This window comes from Gnatocerus cornutus, chromosome 10 (assembly GCF_029298725.1).
Source record: "Gnatocerus cornutus isolate USDA-ARS CGAHR chromosome 10, icGnaCorn1.1, whole genome shotgun sequence".
Taxonomy (NCBI): Eukaryota; Metazoa; Arthropoda; class Insecta; order Coleoptera; family Tenebrionidae; genus Gnatocerus; species Gnatocerus cornutus.
Genome location: NC_142242.1, coordinates 6,766,678 through 6,781,063, shown reverse-complemented (window position 1 = coordinate 6,781,063; position 14,386 = coordinate 6,766,678). Strand labels below are relative to the sequence as shown.

The 14,386-nt window shown below is 34.3% G+C and overlaps 1 protein-coding gene across 1 annotated transcript; it reads right to left on the bottom strand.

Annotated features, from left to right (window-relative positions):
• Positions 1-472: 472 nt before the first annotated feature.
• Positions 473-13,591, bottom strand: LOC148167513 (uncharacterized). Its single transcript, XM_088047904.1, has 6 exons — positions 13,281-13,591; positions 9,832-10,121; positions 5,002-5,245; positions 3,242-3,360; positions 824-1,043; positions 473-565 (listed from the first exon to the last, which is right to left on the bottom strand). Exons 2-6 carry the CDS (start codon positions 10,119-10,121, stop codon positions 539-541), a joined length of 900 nt encoding a protein of 299 aa, XP_087904030.1. The 5' UTR covers positions 13,281-13,591; the 3' UTR covers positions 473-538.
• Positions 13,592-14,386: the final 795 nt, after the last annotated feature.

Below are 14,386 nucleotides of genomic sequence, written 5' to 3'. Positions count from 1 at the left end.
ATCAGAATAACAGGATATCGTTGATGAAAAATATCAGGCCAACGTGATAATAAATGGTACTAATTACAAATGTCATGGCATTTTACAAGCAAGAGGATGCGAAAATGATAAAAACAATCGTAATGTAATAGTGGCGTGATTGGATTATGGATCATACCAGCCTCTCATGATCACATAATAATAATATTAATAATAGAAAAATAAGTGTGTTATTATTTGTGTACGAAGATTTTTATCAAAATAGCATCCAAAATTCCTGGCCTTGCCGAAAAATTTATTTAAAAATCAGTCCACATCCTAAAAGACTATAAAACATTTATATCTTAGAGTCAACAATGAGTTTATCGCATTTATTTTACAGATCTCTCCATAGTCTTAATTTTTACACCTAGTTCTAATAAACCTCTCTAATTTGTATACGATTATGTGTAATAGCACGTCAAAGTTCAATCTCAAGTATAAAGCATACAAGCTGTATGGAATATATGATGGATAAAACATTGAACCAAATGGACTTCCGACGACCACTAACTCACTTTTACAGCATCAGTCCGTCAAAATCGTCCTGAAAAAACACAAGTATTTGTAATTCAAGGAAGACACTCTTCTTCGGATTTACTAATTAATTAAAATACCCTCGACATGATTTATTTCTATACTTAATATTCCGTTAGCGCCGTCAAGAACGTCATTTTAATTAAAAGTGAGTTGCACTGGTTAATTAAGTCCAATAATGACATAACGTGATAAAGTTAATTGAATTACCTAAACACACCCTTTTATGTCCCAAGACAGGAAATGTCGACTCATTTCGTATACTTACGACGTTAAATGAACTGGTGTCAAAGAGTGAAGAGCTCGGGGCTCTAGGCCTATCTCTTGAATAGCCATAATCTTGGATGAAACGTGTGTCATCAGGGTCTTGCCGAGATGATGGGACCAACAAATCTGGGAAACCTAAAAGTCCTCCGCGACCCATGTAACTTTCGCGCTGATCCTCTCTTCCGTCAATGTCATAATTGTAGTTTATATCACGATAGTTTCTGTTAACAAAGTCCAAGCACACATTTACAAAAAGCAAACAAATACAAACACAACAATAACACGTTGCATCTAAACAAACAACGTCGAGGAGTCCAAACCTTAAAGTGTTTTTTGTTGAAAAAATTTCCTCAATCAACCGTGTTTTTATTCCGGAGCATTTTCTGTGTTATTATTTTTTCATGAATCAGAGCGTGGACAAGAGATAGCAAATTGTTTGCATAAAATTCTTTCATTGGGAGCGAAAGCTTTATCTGTTCAAAATTCAATTTTATTTCGTCTCTGCTTTGTTATTTTAAGCAACACAAACAGAAGCAATTTCCATAGACTTTGTGAATACATTCATCTTCTTTTCTCCACATCTACTTAATATAATGAAAGTTTGACCGACTGAAAAATCGTCAGAGTCAGCTTTTATGGGAACTTCGAAGACGATGCCGGTCCCGATAATACTACTAAGTTATCTAAGTAAATCTGAAACCGTTTAATCACTGCTACTTTCGACACTTAAATTAGCTGCTTGAAAACAGTGTCTCTTTTGGGTTATTTAGTAGTTTAAGTAGTTTGACGTTAAAATTAAATAGTTTTCAGTATTGTATGTCAAGTAGCTTGTGTTAATCTTATAGATTACCCCAAAAGTCAATCTCTTAGAAGTCGGTGAACTTAGTAGTCAAAATAATATGTTGGAAATCCATCGTCAACTGCCGGATCGTGCAGGAATTTCATTTTGCGAGTGAAAACTGATTACTGAAAGCACCAATTCGTATTGTTGTTTTTTTTACTCGCCTCCAACATATCACCTCGTAATTGTAATAATTTTTTTCTTTTAGAAAGTTGATTAGCATTTAAAGTGTTTTAAAAAATCTCGCCATGGAGCTAACGGGGAAACTTGGCTTAATTCGCCATTTCCTGGTTTCCTCGTAAATATTTAACACGATTATAGCTTCTCCTGCAAATAAACGTAATCTGTGCGAATTAATAAACAGGATTGACTTAAATTAATTATGATGTAAGATAAACTTTAGTCGGCTTAGTCGCTAGATGGGTCGATAAAATCTCCACCCAGACGCTGTCTAATTTACAGAAACGTTTTTTAAGCCGATCAAATCCATACTCGAAATGTGGTTTACTTTTCACACTAAAAAGATATAACGCAGTCTTCATTTAATTAAAATGAGAATTAAAGTTTTAAAACTTTGACGTAGTAAAACACACTTCTCGACTTGGCTGAAATTTATTTCGCAATTTACCTACAGAAGGAGATATACACTTTAAGACTTGTTTCTTTGTGGTTTTAAAACATCCATTTTAAGCTTATAAAAGAGTTAGAGATTTGTTGTTATCCAACTTCCACATCTTCTACTTGATAATTTTCATAAGTTATGTACTGTTTTCCATTTTAAGAAATGCTTAACAGTAAGCAAGTTCAATTGTATTTTAATTAAAAATTGATTGTGTTAACTTAGGTTTAAAAATTAATTATTCAGTTGGATGGTGATTATTTTCAAACAATTAGCAACATATTAAATTTAGTTTGACTTTAATTGAAATAATAAATTTTTGAAAGGTAACTTGGCAGCGTGACATTTGTAAACGTTGAAGCTAAATTTGCATTAAGATTAAAATTTACCTGGAGTGTTCATTATTTGCGCCCGGGTAGGTTTATAATATCGTTGGAAATCCTAGTGTTGAGTTTTCCGGAAAGTTACTCGTTAAAATTTTCCCGAACATGAAAAATAGATTATCTACCGGATGAAATCTAATTGACATTGAATGTGAACTATTACAGTCACAATCGACGTAATGAAGGCTGACGGGTAATTTTAGTTTGAATTATTGCTCTTGTTTTACTTTTATCTGTATTTCCATAAGTTGGTTTGCTTTTGAGGTGAACCGAGTCTTCATGGCTATTATTAAAATATTGAATTTACTGCTAGTCTGGATTTCGGGATCAATTGAGATTACAGCTCAAAAAAGCATTTAAAGTTGTGATTTAAAGATGATATTTTCATGTCTTTTTGCTCATTGAAGCGTTCGTTATTTTTAAATAATTCTTCTCAATTTCGTAGACCTGGAGGAATTTATAATCAATTCGGCTAAAACAGACCGTGGGCGTGTGGAGGCTTATTACAGTTTGTCTAAGGATTTCGTTTCACTTCTCAAACTAACTTATATAATTATAACGGTCTAAATAACTTACGCCTGACTTCTGTGATTTCCAGTTCCTGCTAACTCCTTAAGAGCGGCCGCACGAGCTGCTACTTCTTCCGCCATCCTCTGTTCCTGCAACTCTCTGGCACGCTCTGTTCTAATTAGTTCCTATAAAAACAAGCAATTAGCCTAAAATCCAATTCACTGCAAATGATACAAGCTAACGTAAAACATAAACATCCGTCAGACCCAAATTCACGCATTACAAATCTGTTCATTTTTCCATGTTTTGGTCAGGTTAAAATGGGGCCGGAAATTCTGCTGGAAACAAACTTTTATCACAATTAGTTTCGCCCAGATGTAGGAAGTTGAATAAACAAAACTTCCCGAAATCATAAAATTTTAAAGCAGACGGAATTTATTCATTTCAATTTCTCGTATCACGTTATTGAAAGTTCTTGACTGAAATTCAACAACTTTCCAAGATTAAGTTTTTTCGATGAAATGCAAATTCTTAAAAACTAACGGAAATAACGTCTTGCTGAATGTAAATTGCAAATCGTGTAGAATTTTACAATTTCTTTTATCTATTTGTTAAGTGTTGGAATGGCATTTTGGTTACGGTTCAGACGTGATTTAAAGTAGGTCACAAAATCAATATATTGTTCACAGTATATAGGGTGTTCCATCTTTTCAAATTGGCTTTAATATTCTGCAAAATTATAAGACAGAAGTGAACTAATTTAAGTGGAAAGTTTTAATTGCGTTAAAGTAACAACTCATTTTTGTATTAAACTTGTTTCAAAATTTAATAATTTCGACGCAATAAACTTCCAATTTTGATCTTGTATCGGATGGCAATTTTATTTTAAAATTGTTATTTCTGTTTGAGTTTCGGAGATTTTTAATGCATTGGATTTTTTTTCTCGTTTATTAAACTTTTTACTGGAAAAAGTTTATTTTTCTATGATCTACATATTGGGCGCCATCACTGAGAAAAATGAAGCTTTCATTTTTTAACTAAACATTCAATTTCACTGAAACCCCAAAAAAGAACAAAATTCAGTTTGCTTTTGAATTAATGAATATCATTTGAATGCAATATGCAACATGTTGGGACATGTTAAAATCAACTGTATGGTATTTCACTCTAACGGTCACTATTTACGGTAAAAGCAAATCAAATTATATTTGCGATTGGAATATCGATAGGATCTATGTGTGAAACTCATTTGCCGGATCACCAGAAGATTTTTGCTTATGTCAACTGAACGTGGTGCGTTTGACACAAGCTGATCTGAACTACTAATGCCTTATTATCAAAGCATCAGCGATATTAGTGCCTACCGGTGGTACTATTGGATAAACTCGAAAAAATGTGAAAACAAAATGTTGATGTATTTACTTCTTAAAAAGTTTTTTCAGTTTTTTTTCAGCTTGTATATGTAAAACGCTGTCTAAGCGCAGAGCGGTTTTATGACACGATTTAACGGGGTTAGTTTTTTTATTTTTTTTTATATAAACGCTGATATAAAATTTAATAATTGCACCCGAAACGAATAGGGGGTGGCGTATTTTGATGAAACTGTTACAATAATATTGACTTGAACACGCGAGGGCGAGTTAGAAAACTTTGAGAAGTTGCTGTACTTAATATTACAGTCTGTTATTGTGGTGAATATTACAGGTCCAGTATTAGCATTTCTGTGTTACTGTTTGTTGTAGAGTACAAACAGAGCGTTGGTATCGTTTAATATTTGATTGAGGTGAAGTCTTGAGAACAAATGTGTAAGGGATGCAAACACTCACCTTCAGGTGCTGGAAACTTCCGCTTTGTGGAGTAAGGCCTAGAGGAGGTAGATGACCTCCCCCTGACAATCTGAATGCCGTTACCCTCCTTCTCGGTTCAGTTTGTCGTTGAACCGTTCCATACATTTTGGCTACCTCTTCAAAGGCTCTATTTCGTTCGGCCAGGTCGTGAATGCGTAGGGGGGCCTTATAATAAACGCGTCCAAAAACTGGTCGTCCTTTGGACTTTCCTCCCATCCGCATTCTGTAAAGAAAAAAATAATTTTCAATATTAATTAATTATTGATGACTATGCCACCTTCGTGTCTATTTTTTCCACCCCATTAGGAGAATCGAAAAATTGATCAAATTTAGAACAAGATGAGTGATTACGGTTGCTTTTATGAAATCGTTAACAAAGCGACATTAAAGTCTCGTGCTTCAAAATCGATAAACAGAACATTAAAAGATTGCGATACCGTTTTACATCACGTTCCTCTAATTAAATTGCTTTTGTATGTCACTTTTTAACGAGTGTGTCGAGTTGTGTGTTTCGTTTGATTTAAAATCATTTCTCATTAGAGTATCTGTTTTGTAAACTTAGCACTGCTTTGAACGTTTCATTATGAACTTTTTTCCCAACAAACCAACAAGTAAACAAATTTTAGATTTCGCAGTTTATAGCACCTGTATTGATTTTCAAAAATTACCACAATTCGTATTAATTTTAGTTGCGAAACCGCTCATGAAAAAGTAGAGTGCCCACGCAACCCCAATCAATGAAGAAATGTTTTGTTCAGGAAAAACCAGCGTTTAATTGTGTATATTCTAAAAGGTGCTTCGGGGTGACACTCTCAACCACAAAACGTTCAATTTCCTGTACCATGTAAACATGGCACATACGAAAATGCACATTATAATTTTCAACTACAAAAAATACTTCAAAGTCCCAACATTCTTTTAAAAAATGTTACGAATTTTACGCTTTACAGGAATGTAAATGCGTAGCTACATAAAATGAATTATGCCGTTCGGTTATTTAAATGAACGTAATGTTTTGGTTTAATCAATTAGCGACGCTTGGGATGTTCTTTAAAGAATTTGTATGACAATGTTTGTATAATTAAACCAAAAAACGCGGCCATTATTATATTTTACACGTCTGCTGTTGACGTAGGTCAATTTAACTCATAAGCAAAGATACAAGAAGGGTAGAGATTTATGAAAGCACGTGCGTACGTTTATTACATTTTCGTTTTATTTAACATCGATTTGACTACGAATAGTCTTTCTATGCATATATTGCAGATACATCGTCTGCATTTGTCAGGTTTACCGGTAAAATTGTTGATAACGAAACTTCAATCGTATTAAAGTACAATCTTGCTTACTAATATTTTCGCATTTTTATACTCGCAAATATGGTGGAGGCGCCGGTAAATTTAATATGTGCATTTCAGAAGAGGTATCCTGACAGTGAGTTTGCCTCCCCCATTGTTTTATATTATGTTACGTTAAATAGGAGAATTGAGTGATATGAAAACCGCACGATTTTGATAATAGCAATTCTTACTTAGTGGAGTAAAACGAAAAAAAATGATTTCGGTCTGATTATCCCATTATTTTTAAGGAGATAAAACCGCCATTAATAGAGCGGAACTGTCAGCGAGGTTGTAAATAATGGTCATCAATGTAAACTCCAATTACAATAAGTAACTTTAAACCGGCGAGAGAACCGGAAGTTAAGCATCCTAAAACTGATAGGGTACTGAGTGGTCATGGATAGTTAATATCCGGTTCGCCTTAAGATCTATATGTCCGTTGACAGATTATATCAGTCACGAAAGTAAGGTATGTTAAAACGAAAAATGAGTAGTCGTGGTATCGATCGGCCACTGGATCTCTCTCCAAAACCCGAATCGCGAAAATGACACCTAGTTATTCATGAAATCCCGGAACAAAACACGAATGTGGAAAGACTAATAACGTATTTCTTTCAATTGTGAAGTTTGCGCGAATAAAAACTTATTGCCACAGAAATAGTTGGGAACATTGTGTTAGATAAGAGAGAACTTGGCGGTAACTTGTTGAGCAACTATTGAAATAACTTCACGCTCAAGATTATATCTATAACTTGTAGCTTCAGTGATGAATTATAATAAATTAGAGAAACACTCAGGTATATACGGTTTCGGCTGGAAGCCGCAAATCTGGAAAATGATTTATGCAGAACCGATCAGTACTCAAATCTGGAATGGATGAATAAATGGATTTGTTTCGAATGAATTATTACCCTCTATATTCGACAACATCAAATTACAAAGCGTGGGCGTTTACAATTATTTTTCCGCTTTTGTATTTTGCTAGAAATATCTTGTTTCCCTAGAATTCATTTAAAGGTCAATAACGGATTTGTCTGATTACATGTCAATATTGAACAATTCTAGAAATATTCCCATTCAACAGAGCTTTACTCAAATTAACGAAAAATAAGATACATTTTCTTTTATTTATTACTTGAGTATGAATACGGATTTACTTCTCGTTCGTAGAAATTTACAGAATTTTACACTCATTTTTTTTCGATTATTCTTTTTTTCATATCCACAATATGTCAAAGCGGAAATTCATTTCCAAAGCAATTTATGAAATGTTTATTATTCACATGTTTTCGGAACTTCCACAGAAATATTGTTTTGATTTTCCATGTGTAGCGAATTTGGATCAAGAACACGTTGATTTATAAGTTCGATTAACTTTTCAAGTTGATATGTTGGTTTCTGCTCTTAATTTAACGTTTTAATTATGCACATTATAATGAAGTATGTGGTGTTAACGGAGGAAAGTTAATAAATTAAAAGTTAATTCTGTTGCAATTTTTCTTCTAAATTATTGCGATTTTTTGTAGCGTCGCTTCAAGTTTGTCGCAAAGGCGTGGAAAAAGTTATCAAGAATAGCATCATCTATTTCGGTTTCGGAATAAGCAATTTGCGCTTTAATATATGTAAATTTTCAGATTTTATTCAGTACTTTATCACGGAAATCTTGTACTTCATGTCTGATGTATCGTAGCAATTTCTGTGGAATTTGTTTCATAATGTTTTCAATTTTTACAACAAATTTCTTCAATAAAACCGTACGCAATGATAAACATGAGGAATTTATACCAAAGAAAGATAATAATTGTCATTCGCAAACGAATTACGTTTACAGCAAAACGTGGTGGTTGATGGAAGCCCGGAATTGTATTTATGGTTTCCGTTTAATAAAGCTTCGTTTTATTTGGTTTTTGGTAATTTAGAATGTAGGTGTTTCCGACGGATCTGGAAAAAAATAACATTGAAAAACGTACGTTTTGTTTGCCTGGAAAGTCAGGGTTTTCCGGGGAAAATTACTGAATTTGCCTTCTCGAATATCGAAAACTGTGCGGACTTAAATGACAACATATCTATATTTGTCTTCTGATATTCTTTATAGCGTGTGTTTTTCGCTTCTCTCTTAAGAATATCTTTTCTGAGGTTCTGCAATGCGGTGCAGTGGGTCACGAACTCCTAATATATTTGCAGATTCATTTTATGAAATTTATTTATTACAATCATTTCTGTTCTTGTCTTATATAATTCGTAGGTGAATAGTTGCAGGTCAACTCTTTCAAAGCACCACTTTTTGTTTTCTATTGAATTTCTCTTAAGCTTGTTATATCAACTTGACAGGAGATTTATGGCGGATTTTCTGCTTATGTGGTAAGTGTAATTTTTCGGTTCTTTGAAAAATTCCTCGGAGCACAAACACGTCTTAATTTCACAGTAATGATTTCTTGAAATGGGATTTTCTTGTCTTTGTTCGAACTAAATAGGTAGAGATAGTTCAGTTTGTTTCATAACATTCGAACTTTATTTCCTGCTAAGGTACTTAACATTTACTCTAAGAATGTGCTCCAATTACTTTGCTTTTTATAGTACGATCGTGAGAATTCATTTATAAGGCAGAAGCGTAATTGGATTGAGAGATTTTTTTGTACTTCTTCGATTTAAACGAGAATGGGAATAGAAGTTGTATTTTTTAATTAATTAACTCAGGTACTCTTACTGTTCAAATATGACAATCAAATTTTATCTTTATTATGATTCAAGTGGATCTTTCTGATAAAAAAAACTAATTTTTATTTTTAAATTGAGAACTTCATCCCTTTGTTGTTTCACGGTAGATTTTTTGTAATAACTTTATTTGAAAAGAGGCTTAGATCGATTTAATTCTATGAAAAAATTGACATTTTACTAACTAGCCAATTTTGTTCAATAAGTAGAGATTCGACATTATATCTGTTTTCTTCTTACGACGAATTGAGCATAAAATAATAAGAGATGCTCTGTAAAACATGTGATAAATTTTGTTTACGAAATATAAAATATGCAAAGAGTATTTTTACGAAGGAATAACGGGAAAAACAACTTTCACGATACTGAGATTTTTCTTTACAACTTTTATGACGTATTTCAGTAAAGCGTTTCACAAAAGGAGGTATCTAAATATTATATTTAATTATTTGCTTTTTAGGAGTCGTTGATAAAAGTATATTCCATACGAAGTAGAGATAGGAGCTGTAAAAATTTGATTTTCGAGGGTAATAAAATTGGTTTTCTTGTGAGCTGTTGTGTTTTTTAAACGTGTTGTCCGCAATTATTGATTCGTTGTTGATCTTGGTAGAGTTGTAAGCGAGCAAAATGAAAAGAAAAAGTGAAATAAGTTGAATCTGCTCGTAAAATCGGCTATAAACCTGTTGTAATGGTAAGTGGCAAAAACCGTCGAGGTAATAAAGTATAGACTTTTATTAGGGTTGTATTCACTTACCCCCCCATACTCCTAGAGGTAGCATAATAAGGTTCCCAAACGTTATCGGAAAAGGGGTCTCTATACATGGGTATTTCATTCGTGATCTCCGCTGCTCTCGACTGACGTTTAGAAAACCTCCACATTGCCTTCAGCTCTTCGCAGCTGGGCTCTCCTGCGACGCCATTCTTGCTCGAAACAACTTCACTTGATCGTCTGTATTCTTTCGTTCTCGGCAGCGCGAATGCCGTTGTGCTTCCGAACCAAACCCACCAAATAAATACACTCGTCGTTAATGAACTTATGTGCATCTGAAATAACCAAAGTGTTAAAGCTTCTAATAGACATTCGCGAACCGCATTCGCATTTAATCCATTAACTAGGATATTCTACTGGATTAGACGGAAGCATTCGAACACACACTCGCGTTAGACGCGATTTGTCTTGTAAACACACAACTTCGGAAACAATTTGCATATTCCTAAATATACTAGGCACAACAAATTAAGGATTTCAGCTAAGATCTGAATAAGAACATCACTCCCGGATTATCAATCTTTTCAATTTCTATGAATGATACCCTTTTCTGCATATAGATTAGTGACTGAACTTATCCAATCAGTTCAAACGGAACACTAACCATTTTGCCATTCCACCTTCTCCAAACCAAGGTGGACACTTTAATGTTCATATTCCAGGCTAATATATATCTGCTCGCTCATAAAGTATACAAAGCGACATTGCAATCAAAACTACAACTAAAGCTCCATAGCAGGCAATTTGCTACCCGTTAATAGGCCAAAACTTTGAACCTACACATTCTCATTTCTTCTACAATAAAACGTTCATACAAAGATGTAATTTGAAACTTTATTGTGTCTCCACTAATCCACTAAGTTTATGTAGGTACGTGAAAATATATCAATGTGGGAGAAGTTTAAAAACATCCGGTAAAACTTGGAAATATCAATCAAGCTGATATTAAGTTATTTTACTATCCTATATCAAAATCCGTGTTTATTTTACTGACTATAAACATGATTATGCTAAACGAAAAGTCCTACTAAGTTAATATTTTATGATTGTCGTCACTATTTTAATAGCGTTAAATTCCATATAATTAATTGGTGAATGTACGAGAATAATTATCCAGAGTTTTAGCTGAAAATTGGAAATAATAAAGCGAAACACGGGGTTTGCATATACAAGGAAAATTTATTTACAACATCAATGCACTTTAAATACCCCAACAAGCGTTTTCACAGTAAGCAGCTTTGCCTAGAAGCTTAATCCTTAGTTTTTCAATAACCAGCAGAAATAGGGCTTCAGTGATTAAACAAAAATCTGTACAAATTTGTTTTTGCAAATGACGTTATTTTAGTATTTTGAAAAATGGGACTTACATTTCCTGCTGCATGATTCGGAAGTAATTTTTTCAGGCTATTATAAAATAAATTTGAAACCACCTGTAGCGTCCGTAAAAATGACTGCGTGTATGAAAATTTGCTTGACAGGACCGCAAATTAAAATTTGAAATACCGCTCAAGTTAATTTTTGTCAAATCATCGGGCGACATAATACTTGTAGCACTCGAGAGTAATTTGAAACGGAGTCGGGAATTGTTCGGATGTCAGCAGCTACACAAATTCGTGGAGAATGACATAATCTGAAAAAGGGTGGAATACGTTTTATAATAGTTTGTTTAAGTTGGTAAAAATGTTGGAATTAATTTAAAGACAAACCAACAGCTGGCAGGCTTTGATAATGTAAGTTTATGATACAAAGTTCGGCTTGTGGTTGAGGTTAATGGTTTGCCCGCAAAATACCATCGATTTAAGTCCGATTACGTAAATTGTGAAATAATAAATCAACTGGTGAAAAGAATCTCTGTTTCGTGAAATTAAATATTAATCAAGTTTGAGTCGTTGGGAACAGAGTAGGCGGTGTAGTTGGAAAAATAGAAAACTAGAGTCGATATTGGTTTTAAATTTCAAAAGTTAAATTTGGTAATGAAATATTGCCAAAGTTGTTTCAGAGGAAACGAGTTTTTCTGTCAAGCTTATGCTCGATTATAATAGAAGTTCAGTGACGTGTGTTCGGGAAGTTTTAGGTCCTTTCATATTTTGTTGTTCATATTCCGAACAATCGATCTCGGTGAAATGAGTAGATTGAAGTAGCCATAAAATGGATGGCCATAGGACGTGTGCTAGTTGTAGCGCAAATAATTAACTCCGGAACGTAACGATCGAACTTTACGCTTTTTTGGAAAATTATGTGAATTTGTCGACAGTTTAAAAATTTTTGTTTATTAATTAATCTCACGCACCAGCTGGCTTTATTGTGGTCTGTCAGGTTTAATTTTGCTTGAATTCTGCTATTTTTGTATTTGCTCTGCTAACTCAATACCAGCTGCTTGAGCTGATTGGGTTTCGGCGAACTTATGATTGATTGGGTTTGCAGAGAGATATACATTGGGCAGGACCGTAACCAGAACATATTGCAACGTGCAGTTAATTACGTGCCGGATTAAACAACTTTCATCCAACGCAATAAATCACAGACTGGATACAAATTATTTAAAAAAATAATTTTTTTCTTCATTATTAAATGGGTTTTTGTCAGATTTCGTCTTTTGAAATATCTTTATCTGATTTTATATCTTATGAAATCCGTTTGAACGTTAACAAGCAAAAATTTTCATAGCTGATAAACCTCTTTCAATATATTCTATCCAACAATATGTAATATCACACTTTTAAAATCAACGATCAAATTGAAGCCTGGTGACGTGAAAATATTAGATGCTAGATTTTTCACGATGACAGCTTTTCTAAAGGTAGAAATATGCTTTCAGACTCAACAGGAACTAGTGGATTAGTGTGAAATTACGGAAGTTTGAATATCAAATATAAGCCAAAAATGGTGGCTGCGCTGCGTATATGCATTAATAGCTGCTCTTAAGTTGTGCGTACGTGCCAATTAACAAATGTACGTCCTTGTGTTTAAAAAAAACTAGGAAAATGAATACATGAACGCGACGATCACAATTTGTGTTGACATTATTAGATAGTAAACAAACAAAATTATGTAAAGTATCGCCTGATGTGGCGTTATCGTAATTAATATCGGCGCTATTTTGGAGCGATACGTCGAACACGGTATTTCAATTTTTAGTTAAATTAATTGGGGATGAAGATTAAAAAGTGTTGTCTCCTGGTGGAGGCGCTGAACGGAGATAAAATTTCTTTGTAACTACTTAAGTTAATTTGGCGGTTACAAAATTGAGAATAGGTCTGGCGCGTACGTTGTTATTCAACAAAACAGGACAATGAAGAGGGAGGATAAAGTAATTGAATTTTTTGTTGCATCGTGTTGAACATGCGGTCAACATAGAGCGTCAAAATAGTAAAAGTGAAAGGATGCGTGCTGCAAAATGCAAAATAGAAAAATTAAGAGACGAGCAAAATTACCTTGTAACGATGTGCCCCTCGAGTGCGGTGCAATGGTGCAGTGCGTTGTATAATCTTACAAACTACTGTGCGAGTTAACAAGTGCAATAGTAAAAACAAGTCATTTCGTGATCAGTGAAAATTAAGTGAAAAATCTGTCATTTTTCGGTGGATTGTAGCGTGGTAATGCGGTGCCGTTGTCTTTATCAGGTGTGGATATGCGATGCCATTCTCTTGTTAGTGCGAATACGTACACAGTGATATGTTCTAGTCGTAAGTTACGACTGCATGTCAGGCAGGGTGGCGCAAGACTAAGTTGAAACGGGTACGGGGTTGCGCTGGCAGGGCAGCTGCTCCTGGGCAAATGCTCCGCGCTCTTTTTCCCTCGTCGTCTCTCTCACCGCCGCCCCCAAACTTCCTCGCCCCCACGCCTAGTCGCTTCCAAAGACCCTCCGGAGTCTTCACCACCATCCACTGTACATCCTTGTTGGCGCAAATAACCCCCACCGGAGACGGCACACGTGCAATCACCCCGCGCGTAAATGCTTGGCGCAAATTAAAAGGATCGCTGCAAATGTGCAGAGGCCGCTTAAACTAATCCTACAATTATCTAACCGCTTTTTTTTATCCTGACACACTTTCTCGATTCTAAATAAATATTTTAGTCATATTTTCTCCCGGATTTTTTGAGAATCACAATTCGATTACAGGAATTTTCTATTTACTAAATTACAGAACGATGAAATCTGTCTGGAATTTTAAAAACTGCAGTTTTTCTCAAGAATTAAATTCAGCCTGTCAATTTCACTTCCTTTATTGCATTACATATTCCATGACAAATTTGTAATTATTTTCAAGGGTATTTGAATAAGTATTGTCCTCATCCTGGGAGTTTTTCCTTTCAAAGGAGCAAAATCAATTCATTTCACCTGAACCCAAAGTGCTTCGAAAACTGAAAGGAAATTAAGAATTACAACTTTGCAACTCCCAACGTTTTTAACTTGTTCTTTTCGAGGAAAACATTTTTAAACATAAGCGTATTAAAGTCATCTTGTTCCCGCACCATGACATTTTTATTATCCAATCTTACAGTTTTTTCATTACAAGGGTGGCAAATAAAATCGCTG